At 41.1% G+C, this 12,202-nt stretch overlaps 1 protein-coding gene across 18 annotated transcripts in view; it reads right to left on the bottom strand.

Moving 5' to 3' along the window:
* The window catches only part of CAMK2G (calcium/calmodulin dependent protein kinase II gamma), a 114,644-nt gene that overhangs the window by 22,253 nt on the left and 80,189 nt on the right, over positions 1–12,202 (bottom strand). For all 18 annotated transcript variants that reach the window (XM_040564486.1, XM_040564483.1, XM_040564488.1 and 15 more), the window contains exons 11-13: positions 11,447–11,530; positions 10,752–10,794; positions 5,609–5,649 (exon numbers count right to left, since the gene is read on the bottom strand). In XM_040564486.1, the coding sequence (XP_040420420.1) occupies positions 5,609–5,649; positions 10,752–10,794; positions 11,447–11,530 (168 nt within the window). The remainder of the gene's footprint in view (positions 1–5,608; positions 5,650–10,751; positions 10,795–11,446; positions 11,531–12,202) is intronic.

The raw sequence follows: 12,202 nt of genomic DNA on the forward strand, positions 1-12,202 counted from the left end.
ATCATTCCTATCTATACAAAGTCATTTCAGGACTTAAGGTAGGAAAAATAAAAGTTGAACTTAAAGCAGACCAGTGAGAGGCAGCCTGAACTAGCAGATTTGGGGTCCTATTTCCGCTTCTGCTTTAGTCCTTTTGTGTGATGCTGAGCAAATCATTTCATGTTTCTGAATCCTCCTTTTCTCTTGCCCTTCGTCAGCTTGCCTATTTAAATTGCAAGCTAAGAGGCAGGGATTTTCTGCTTAGGCACTGCTACAGTGCTAAGCACACCGGACCCTTGATCTCAGCTGGAGTTTCCAGGCATCACAACAATACAGTGAAAAGAGTGAATGCATCAAAGGTGGGTAGAATATGTTACTGGATGTCAGCACTTAAACAGATCTAAAGGGCTCCCTGAGCATCTTGCGTAACACAACTCAGCAAAAAACGTGGCGTTCAGGTCAACTGGGTTCTCCTCATTTCACTTCAGCATAACCACCTTTAAACAGCGTGGCTTAAAGATCACGAGATGCCCACAGACAGAAATCGAAGCATTAACTTGTGTTGATCACTGCACGGATGTTACTTGACCCCTTTACAGATTTCAACACAGGTAATTTTCTGAGGATTCCCTGTTTGTTCACCTTGCCACTGTGCCTTCTGTCTAAAGCATGCTTTCACGGCAGCAATGCCAGCTTATGGAGCATTCCAGCCTTCCACACGTGTTTTTTATTGGGCAAATGGTAGGCAGGCTAGTACCCACCAGGCATAAGATGTATGTTTACAGCAGTATTCCTTACAACAGCAGAACAAATGGTACTTGGTGCCTCTTTGAAGTTAAACGAGATGAAGGGAAGGTTTTACAACATTACAACATTAACTTTCTCACACCAAAATTGGAATTTTTAATCTTTCAGCTTCATTCTCCTTTCAGCTGTGCTAGCCAGCTTTTACTGGACAAGAAAACTGTGTGCATGCAGCAGAGAGACAAGGTAAGAAGTCAACAAAATTTGCAGAGCGTTGCAAATGAATGATGTTAAACCTTTTTACATCCCATAGTATTCTACACTATTTTTTATCCTATTTATATCGAGTATTACGCTGGGCCTGAAAAACATGATTAGTATCATTTTGTATCCTCCAACCAAAGTGCTCAGGGAAAAAAAACACAAAAAGAAGACGAAACTGACAAAGAGCTTAGAGAAGATCTAATTTTAAAATACTTACTATTATATACTTAACTAAAAATAGCACTTTGTGCATTAATATATTCTGATTACAAAGATGGAACTGACAGGCCCTCCTAGAACTAGAAACAAATGCATCCTCTCACAGTAGCAGGAAGGGAAATTCCCCTTTAGAAGAAAAAGGAAAACAACTGTTTGAAGTGCTGCCCAGAGACAAAATCAACAGCAGGACTGTGACACCAACTACAGGGAGCCCAGACCTTGACAAGGTCAGAGAAAGGACATTGGTCATGAAGCATCCTTAATCTTCATCCAGTTGTCTGCCACAGCCCATCCCTTAACCCCTCCCTCACCTCACAAGGAATGGCAAATCCAGATTACAGACAGAAAGGGAACAAGGAAGCAAGTAGATTTTATATGAAACTAAGTAAAGTAACTTTTAAAATGGCAGCTGCACAATGTTGCTCATAAATTTAGAATCTTTAAAAAATATAATTATATGTACCTGGGACCTACAGTGCTGGCCACATGACAGGTGGTATGTTAGGTGGCTCTGCAATTCATCACCCAGTATCTTCTAGCCTCGCTTTCTGGATTTGAAAGCAGAAAAGCATGTTCCTTGGGTATAAAACCTGGGCCTTCCTCTTGTTTCTACTCCATCAGCTTGGATCCAAATTCTGCCTGAAGAAAGTGAGTGCAGCACTACCAACAGAGGTTTGATGAGCAGGGACAATTTAAGATTCAAGGCAGTTTAAATCATTCATTATTTAAGATAACGGAAAAGTTCTCAAGTGCCAAGTTGATGAAATATCTACCAATTAGCAGAATTAGTACTTTAAATAGAAGCGGCAGAGCAAAATGAAAACCAGGAATGTTTCAAATAGACACACAAGGAATTAGCTAGAGGAGAAGGTCATCCATACAGAGATTCATCAAAATAATCCCACTGTGGGCACACTTATATCGGAATAAAATGTTTCCTTCCTGTCCTCACCTTCTGATTTTAGCCTCCCCCCAACCCCTTCCCAAAACAGTCTGAGGCAAGTAAAATGTATGCATCCCCATTGCTTCAGCATCTCAGACTCGCTTAAGCAAAGGATTAAAGTCAGTTCCTACAGAAACAAGTAAAACCTGTGTTTGTTTCTTACAGCTAACATCATATCAACACGCTGTTCTTATCAGTGCCATGTGGCTGGTGTATCACTTCTCATTTATGCTAAACCAGCAACAACCTCCTGCACCTTGCATCATATATTCACTAACACACATTTGCATGAAGTTCTTGGGAATAATACCCAAGAAAGATATCTAGCTCTCACTCAAACTTGGCTAATACTAAGCAGCATGAATTCCTACTGTATTTGTGAAATAATGTAGGACTCTAGCATAGATACTTCTGAATACCAGCTAAAGACAGGAAAAAATACCTTGAATAAAAAGTGAATTAAGACAAACCAATTGTGCTTTCTTCTCAATAGGCTGAAAGCCATTAATTTTTGCATTAGTATAATCATCACTTCATGGCAGAAACACTCTGTCCATTCCATCTGCTGTGTGGATATCTCCAACAACACTCGTGGAGCAGTCACCCTTGACCAGATAAAATCAATGGAGAAACTGAAACATTTTCTTACAGACCTCCACAATGAATTAATTTCTAAGAAGACTTTTAAAAAAAGAAGAGCAGAAGTCTCCATGTCTAGTGGGAACATGAGAAACAGCCTAGCCACATGGCACATGGTCAGTAGTAGAATACAGTTGGAAATAGAGCAGGCAATGCTTGTTCGAAGTCTGCATCCTATGTAAAATAATTTATATAGGAAGTGGAAAGGAAAAGGATACCACAAAGCTGAAAGTGTATTTGGTGCTTAAGTCATGCTGGGTTCTGCATTATTGCAACAGGAAAAAAAAAAAAGATACTTCACTACAAGCAATGCAAGATCAGATGATCTTAACTGAACCCATCACTAGCACAAGTTTTTTCTCATCCTAGCTAGTTCTGACAAAATCAATGTGGTTAAGATAACATGTTTCCTGCAAGAGAAACAATGCTTGAAAAGCAGGCTGGTCACAACAGTGAGGCCACCAACCAGAGACTGGCACAGGGACTGCTTCACAGCAGTCAAGCGTGGCAGTGCCACTCAGATTAGCAAACAGAGTGGTAGAAGGCTGTATTTCCATGGTATGGCTACTGGGATACACCACCTTACAAGGAGACAGCAAGGCAGAGGAAGGAGACACTTGTAGTTACAGAAGTCCTTCAATAGAAGTGCACAAGGTACTTACACACATAGGCCCCTACATGCTCTGTCCTATCCAGCCTGAGCACTGCAGCAAAGGGACCTGTACTTCTAAAAGGTCTCCATTTTTAAGCAACAGGGTTACTCAAAACATGAGCTTTAGAAGGAAATATATAGTTTCTTTCTGAGTTATGAGGCTCACTGAAATGAGGACTCAAAAGCCCCACCTGAAGATCGATGTCATTTTGGGAAAAGGGGAAGCCCAAGCTGACCATGTGTGGTGCCAGGCGATGCCCTTCCCGGACATCACTCAGGTTCATAAAGCAGGACTGCTCTAACACATAGGAGGAAATTTCTTGCAAGCACTTGACTGCAGGTCTCCACTGCCATGCAGAAGTAGAGTGGAGGTTCTCAGAGGACAACCCATTTCACTGCGTACAGAAAATGCTGTGCTCTCTAATCCAGTGTCCAATTCATCGCAACTGTTCATTTATGTATAAGGAACAACACATACCGTGAAGAATTGAAGAATACTTCAAGTCAGATGGAAAAGCAAATCCAGTTTTACTCCCTTCACAGAGGAAGATGCTGTGTTCTAGCCAAATCTCACAACACACTCTCTTCTTATGAACTGGAAGCCTCTTCCAATCATACAGGTCTCCTTGTGACTACATGACCAGGAAGCTGTGCCTCAACACCAGCATGAATATTATCTGTTTCTGGAAGATCTTTACCCAAGTAACGCCCCCTGAGAGCACGCTAGAAATCAAGAATTCTGAGAAGACTTTTTTTCTAGTTAGGTGACAAAAATTATATAGATGTGTTATCTGCTGCTTTTCCAGTTGCATCTCGGCTGTTATGTTGGGATTTTGAAGCACTTATCTGTTGGTTCTTGGTTTACATCATTTGGGATCACCCATTTTTATTCCAGTGGGATTTTACTGTAATGCTTTCCGTATTGACAGATGTGACAACTGAAACATACTTACTACATTATCGTGCATGTGTTCAATGAGCACGTGTACAGAAGATGCAGGCATGTACAAAAAGGCACAAAAACTCACCCTTGGAGACACGTTTCCAAAGATGAGTATGCTAGGGTAAAATTCACATAGCTTTTTGGGCAAAAAATCCCCATGACTTGGGCAATATTGGGGTAGAACTTAGCAGAACTGCAGGAATGCAGGCTTTACCAGAATAGTCCCCAAAATAAACACCAGTCTTCTGAAACCATCTCATTTTTTCCAGTAGCCTCCCTATAATTGTGAGTCCTTTGGAAATAGAGTCTCATTACAATGGAAACAGGCTGAGAGAGGAGAGAACAAGTGTGCTGGTCAGCCCCCACAGCAGGGGCAGAAGGAAGACAGTGCAAAACCAGGAGATGACCTGTTCCATTTAATAGCTGTGGAGAAAGGTTTTGGCTTCAAATGGAAATGCAAGCAGGGAAAACAAACCCACTCTTACCATGTGGAGGACAGTTATTCTTTCAGGTAAGGGAAGATGGTACTCAAGTCCCTGTCTAGTCCAGTAACAGATGGTAAAAAGCCACAGCCTACAATAACACACAGCCTTGGGAATAGCCTGTCTGATCTCCAGGAACAAGAGGATGACCACGCACACAAACTGAAATTTAAGTGGGGAAAAATTAATTCCCCTCAGAAGGGAATGTGAGAGTGCCTGGACCTCAGGGATGTTGGCTGAACTCTAACACAAGGTTCAGGTTCCATTCTGTCCAAACAGGAACATCTGAAAGCTCTTCCTTCCCCACCCCAACCTTTGGTATCTGTCAAAGGGGAGAGACAAAGGGTCATAGGGTCAGCTGGGTATCATCAGCCACTGACAACTGCTCTTGGCAATTTTGATACCCAGAAGCATTCTGCACTGAAAAGAACAAGACTAGTCAGAGGCACGTGTCACACTTGAGCAAGTCCTTGATCTTTCTAATCCATAGCATCAACCAGGGCTCCATACTTCAGAGAAAGGGGGCAAAGAAAATTTTTACCTAGCTGGTTGTGTAACATATATGGTGCATGTAAGGAACATTAAGATACCACCTGGGGCTCCATAACCATACACTGGTCATAGCGATCCAAGCCACAAGACAGGGCTGTGCTTTTACCCTGTAAAGGGATGGGCACCAGAGAAGTGGCTGCCTTCTGTTCAGGTGGTGGGAGGGAGAGTGAAATGGGAAAGCAAGAACTTACCTTCACTCCATCTGATTTCTTGTTCAGAAGGCTTTTGGCAGCTGTGGAGAGAAGCAGAAGGAGGTCAGATTTTGTTTTCAAGACTTCTCTCTCTCTCTCCCCACTTTCGTCAAAACTGCACGAGACTTCAGGAGCTAATCTAATTAGCATTCTGCTAATCCCTCTCTAACAGATAGAGTGCTGGAAGACCACACAAGTCAACCATGAAATCTGTTCTGGTAGCAGAGGGACACCCATCCCATCTATTGCGCATCTAATTAGGCAAAAAAGCTCCCACTATCAGAATCTCAGAAAGACCAACTCTGAAATGAGTCTTCAGAGCTCATCTGTTTCAATGCTCTACTCGCAAACTGTGACCCCATCCAGGAGCATCAGCAGTTACAGGAGCAAAATCGAAAAAAATCTGCCAGATCTCTGCAACAGGATAAACTTTATCCTCAAGTACAGCCATTTACATAACAGACTTAAAGGGTCAAGATGCTCTGAACATCCATTTTAGACCCTGGAGACTGAATGCTCCAGTCCATTCCAAATTCAAGAGCTGATAAAAACCACAAGAGCACCACCCTCACAGCATTACAAAATCTTTTCCTCACAAGCCAAGAAATGAAAAGGTAAAGGGCAAACATAACAAGAGAAGATATTCACAGAATTCTTATGAACCTCAGGGAGAGGAGAATGGAAGTAAAGGGAACCATTTAAATCCATTTCTGATGATGTAGTACACTCTCAGGCCATAGTGATAAACACCTAAATGAAACATAAAATCCATGTGATTCTGGGAAGTTGCAAAACGTAAGTTTACTTACTGAAGTACATTACTGCAGCAGGCCCACGCTGCAGTAGCTGTGCATCACTCTCTGAAATCCCTGACTATTTCTTAAGCAATTTAACAGACAAAGAAAGAAGTGACTAAAGACAACTTAATTATTCATTAAATGTGACCTCATCTTCTGCTTGGGAAATGTAGGTCCCACTGCTCTCGTACTCATTTATTCAAATGTCTCTGGAAATTTCTTGATAAACTGCTCCTCCATCTTTTCATCCTCAGAATTCACACCAAGAGGTTAGTGTTTACACCAGTCAGGTAATATAAATTTCTGGTCCTGAATGCATATTTACATAACTAACACAACACAGCAGAAACTGCAAATATACTACCTGCACAATTTTAAATATACTTTGATTAAAGGAAAGAGACCAAACTTCAATCTGAATATAAATATGTATGTACACACACTAGCAAAAACTTGGCCTTACACACACTTTTGGTATAACAAGATAGTGAAATATTTCAGTGCCACTTCATTAATTGTATTATTTCCTTCTTCTTGCTCTTTAGTCAGCTCAGAAACATCTCTGCACTGGTTACGCCAATCAGGCACAAGCATTTTCAGCCCTTCTTTCCTTAGCTAGAAAGCACTCTGCTCCCTGCATCTGCCTCCAGCCTCTCTCAACCTCATTCAACTAGTAAAAAACCCAAAACTTCATGTTGAAAAGTCAATAAGGATCTACAGATACATGTAATGAATTCCAGTTATTGTCACAAGCTGCCTCACAAAATTGTCTTCAGCGAGCATTGACAATTCCCAGAAGAAAAAAAAAAAAGACAAACCTCAGCATCAGTCAGAGGTTTCAGGCATAAGGCTTAATAACCTTGAATGTCTGCCTTAGGTTTTATTTTGAACATGGGGTAGCACACATGACTCGCACTGGAACACTTGAGACAAATGAATTTCATGCAGCTTGAAAGTTTGTGGAACAACTCCTCTCTAAATTAACAGTTGCAATCCAGAGTCTGGAAAATAGCGCTAAGAATTTCATGCAGTCCGCTTTAAGTCTTACAGAGAAAAGCCATTTCTCAGCACTTTCTGAAGATATGTGTTTCTAAGATGAAAACCAAAATTGTCCGACCTTGAACTAAGTTTGGAGTAGGCTCTTACAGAATTTCATCTACATAGATAAATCCAGGCTCCCCCAGAGACTACAGCTATCTGGGATCTCTGAAAACCGTGCCAGTTTTCTCCTAGCAATAAATTTGTTTACTTCTCAGAAGATGATTTAGGAGTTACTTGCCTATGATCTAATCAATTGATTTATCGACTGTACTTTTGTATTCTGTAAGCAAATGCAGATCAGGTCACATCAATGCTTGCTTGGATCGTCTGAACATCAAAAGTCACAAGTGATCACCCAAATCAGCATGTGCATACCCTGATGTGACTCCAAAGATCCCGTAATTGAAGTTTATCCTGCAATGCTCTCTCAGCAGAGTGAATACCTACCACAGAGTGGACAGGAGTTACAAACATTATTAGAACCTCAGCTTCCTGACTTACATTGAAAGTAATGCAACTGTATCTGCTTTTAATAAATAGCCTACAGCTGATATGAGACAATGTTTTAAGAAGAACCACAAACAGCCAATATTAATTGTTGAAAATACTGTAACTGGGGAAAGGAGCCAGATCACATTCCTTTACCCTTTAGGAGCTGACCCAACAAAAGGAATCTAGCAAGCAACAGATTACTCACAAAACAAACTTTGTTGTTCTGCAAAAGATATTTTGACAGAAAAAAAGCAGTGCTACAGACCCTTTAAGCACAAGTTAAAACCACACTGTCAAATGAATGAACTCCTTGGCACAAGATGTTTGACAGAGGATGACAGGACTTAAGAGGATTTCTCCCATTTCCTGCAGTTAGTACTACCTCACCTAATTAATCAATACCAGGGTCACATGAGCCTTCATTTTCCTCTTGGCTCAAAACATCTGTGAAGTTTTAGAAGATCTCATCCCCAGACAGGAAAAAGCTTCTCTTCATATATCCAGGTCCCTGCCTGCTGGGAATGTAGCTTTTAGGAGGCCCACAAAACAATGTCACTCAATTAGAGAAATCAAAACCCCTCAAGGTCTTTAGGGAAAGAATTAAGTACTGCTTCAGGGCTTCTCAAGTGCAGTTAGATGACCTGTCATGATTGGAAAAGTCTGAGCTCTACCCCAAGCTCCCACATGGATGTTCTACTTTTGACTTGGAGTTAGTGCCATTACTCTTCAGTTCCATCAGATTTATGTATTTCAACGGCAGCAATTAAGAAATCCAAGCAAATAAAGAAAAAAAACAATAATAATCAAGGTCATGTTACACACAGTCATGCAAAGAAAACAAGATTAAGCTGATCTCTCCATTTCCAAAAGACATCAAGATATTAAGAATAGCTACTACCCACAGATGCTGTGAATGCTTTGCATCGGAATTCATATTTCTTTCTGGACAGTTTTTCAGAGCATCTCATTACCTGGGATCAGAGCTTATACTCAAAGCAGAACTCTGTCATACAGAGAACTCGGCAGAACTCACTACAGAACACCTAGGATTTCCTTTTCTTCAGCTGTTAACTGAAGGGGATCCAACAGCTTCAGCCCTTGAGACAAAAGAATGAGCAAGGCAGAGCAAGCCTTTTCTTCCTTAATACTAGCTCAGGGAATAAGTGGCTGCATAGGTCACACACCATTAAGGAGAACCCTTCTCTCAGGCATTTCACGTACTCAAAATCTGGGCTGCAGGAGATTGTCTTACCCAAGCACTCCTGCAGTTTCATTAGAAGTGACATTTGTAGACTAAAAATGAACCTAAAACTGCTGTTTAAAAAATAAACTATTTCAGAATCATCAAGTGAAGTAAAAACTAGCTGTGTGAACAGATCAGATTGGTCATACCAGCAGAAAACCCAAAAGAATGATTTATAAGTTTCTGCTGAAGCCCTGCAGTTCTGCATTTCCAGCTGTTCTTTCAAAATCCTTCTCAGAAAACAATGTATAATTTTCACGTCCTGTCATAACGTAGTCCTGGGACAAGTGAATGGAGAAAGTGATTCTGTCCTTGCAATCGAAACAATCAGAAATACAGTGAAGGGGAAATGAATGACTGTAGTCATTTACTTTTTGCACAGTGTGTCCTAACATATTGGTCAGGTAGGTTCAATTTCACATAGGTTCAATTTCAAGCAAGAAGCAAGGAAAAACAGCTCTGAAGTTATTAAAGGCTCTTCCTTAATTGTAGCTTGATTTCACATTCTGTAATTTTATTTGAAAACCACCACTGAAATCACCTGAATCCATATAAGAGGTTAAAAATGTTGCCTTGATTTCACAAAAGACTGCATGCATAAATGTGCCCTTTGAATGCTGGAATGATGATTTCACAGAGGTTTTCATTCCACTCAGATATTTATTGTAACATCACACAATGTAAGGATTGGTTTCCACCATTAGTAAACAGGCAGATGAAATTAATATGCTTCCTTTTCATTCATCATCACTTAAAATGCATAGAGCAGACTTGCACTTGAAAGTAACTGGAGTCAGGTGCAATAAAAATCTGACTCATGGATTCAATGATCATCCTTTTTAAAAGAGAAAAAAATGGCAGTGAGGGCAAAGAAGGCAGACAATCCCATAAACCAAAAGCACTTGCAAATAAAGGTTTTCCACCCAAATGGAAATGAACGCATAAGAGTGCACCACAAATGTGCTGAGCCAAGACAACCATCTTCCAAAAAGCACTGATTTGCATGTTGAGATTTGCGTCTTCAGTAAGTGCACTACGTAACGCAGTTGGGTGGGAGCCAGACTGCCAGTTATTAAGCTTGAAAGGATGAAAACCACTTCTGAAACTCCAAGAAGGAAAATTCTAATAGTTGGATGCTTCAGACCCATTTTTGTCGAGTCAAAGTAATACAATACTCAAATAGCTCCTGCCCCCTCCAGCAACATTTCTACTTGCGCTGTCTCCCCACGTCAGGTCTAAAGAAACCATTGCTACCGAGTCAGAGTTCCTGACTCCTGGTTTCAGACAGGAAAACTAACAAATGCCAGCTAGAATTTTCCCCAAATTACAAAATATCATAACAGCTCACTTTGCTTCTCTCTCATGCCAGACTACAGCTCCATGTGGTGCTCCTCAAAAATAAAACTCCCTTTTTCACACTGATCACCAGCCAAGACAATGTGACCACCATTACTCCATAATGAGTTTTGAGCATGTTTACTCCTCTCCTACTTGATCCCAGACAGGTTAAAACATCCCACGACTCACACAAAACAAAACCAGGGAGGGCATAGGAACAGCAAAATCTTACCTGAAAAATTCCGAGACACAAGCATCGTTGTGAGGATTGCGCCCTGTGAGGAAGAGAAAGCAGGGATAACAAACAGTGCCACTCACTGCAGAAAAGGCTAGGCTATCTGTGAAGAACAGAGGGAATTAGGTAACAAAGCAGAGGCATCCCAATGCTGGCCTGGAAAGACCTAGCATATCCAGCTTGTGGCTGTTAGACCTGTCACAGGACCACTCAGAGTCCGGCCTTTCAAGAGGCCCAGAGGCTGGGCAGGATATAGTATAAGACATATAAAATGTCACCAGGAATGGTGTTTAGAAATACCATTGCTTCCTAGTTTTCAAATAACAAATAGCTGCTCCATACACAATCCAGAGGCTCTCCTGCAGCTACATGCATCTGATACACTAAGAGGAAGAGAGTAAGTGATCAGAACTCAAAGTCCCCCAAATTTAAAAGTTGTTCTCCTTCAATTCTCTTGCAAGAAAGCAAGAAAGGTGATTATACAGCAGAAGAGACAGGGTAAACTTACTACCTCAGAGAAAGAAACTACACAGCTCCTCAATACAGTTCTTTCATACCCTGTACTGGAGTACCACAAATGGTACTTCCCTAACACTATTGAGTTAATCATAGAAAATATTGTTGCTAGGAATGCATTTAGCTCAAATTCAAATAATTAAGAACAAAAGACACCTATAAACTAACATTCTTACCTTCAGCTTCCTTCTAGCATTGAACTTCCTCAAGCATTCCACAGTCTCCTGCCTGTGCATCATTGAAGCGACAGTGGATCGTTGCTGAAAAACAAGAACAGAAGAAAATCAGCAGCTTACCCTAACCAAATCAGCCAGGGGAGTTCTCTCCACCTGCACACAGCCAAAACACACAAACTGACACGGCTGATCCTCCTACCACTGCATGGCTGCAAAACACTGCAGCCAGTTCTTAACTTACGAATACCACAAAAGAGCAAGAAGTGTTAAAGTCAGGATGGTTATTACAAGTACAGATGAGTATCAGCACTCCCTGTCTCTCTGACACATGAACGGGTCAAAATATTGATATGACAAGTCAAACCAACAGCATACCTAGGAGAGGCTGAGGTGGAGGCTCTACAGAAAAAGATGTAGATTGTATTAGTAACAATCTTTAAGGGAAAATTCCAAGGAGTAAGTAAATACTAGTGAGTGGCAGCCATCCTGACAGTTCCCTGAATTTAAGTGCTTGAGTAGCAGAGGCCTTAGCATCTTTGCATCAGATTAGCATACACAGATTTTCAGTGTTTAAGAGGAATAACAACATGGATCTATTGCACCAATGCAAAAACCTGAGCAAAACCTCTGGCCAGTGATGCACACCTGTCACCCACAGTAGACTGGGATCCCATCAGCTGTAAAAAGAGAACTTCCCAGAAGTGTTGACAGTCATTTAGAACACATGAGAAAAGCAGATACTAATGCCAAAGGAGC

Source organism: Cygnus olor, chromosome 7 (genome assembly GCF_009769625.2).
Source record: "Cygnus olor isolate bCygOlo1 chromosome 7, bCygOlo1.pri.v2, whole genome shotgun sequence".
Taxonomy (NCBI): Eukaryota; Metazoa; Chordata; class Aves; order Anseriformes; family Anatidae; genus Cygnus; species Cygnus olor.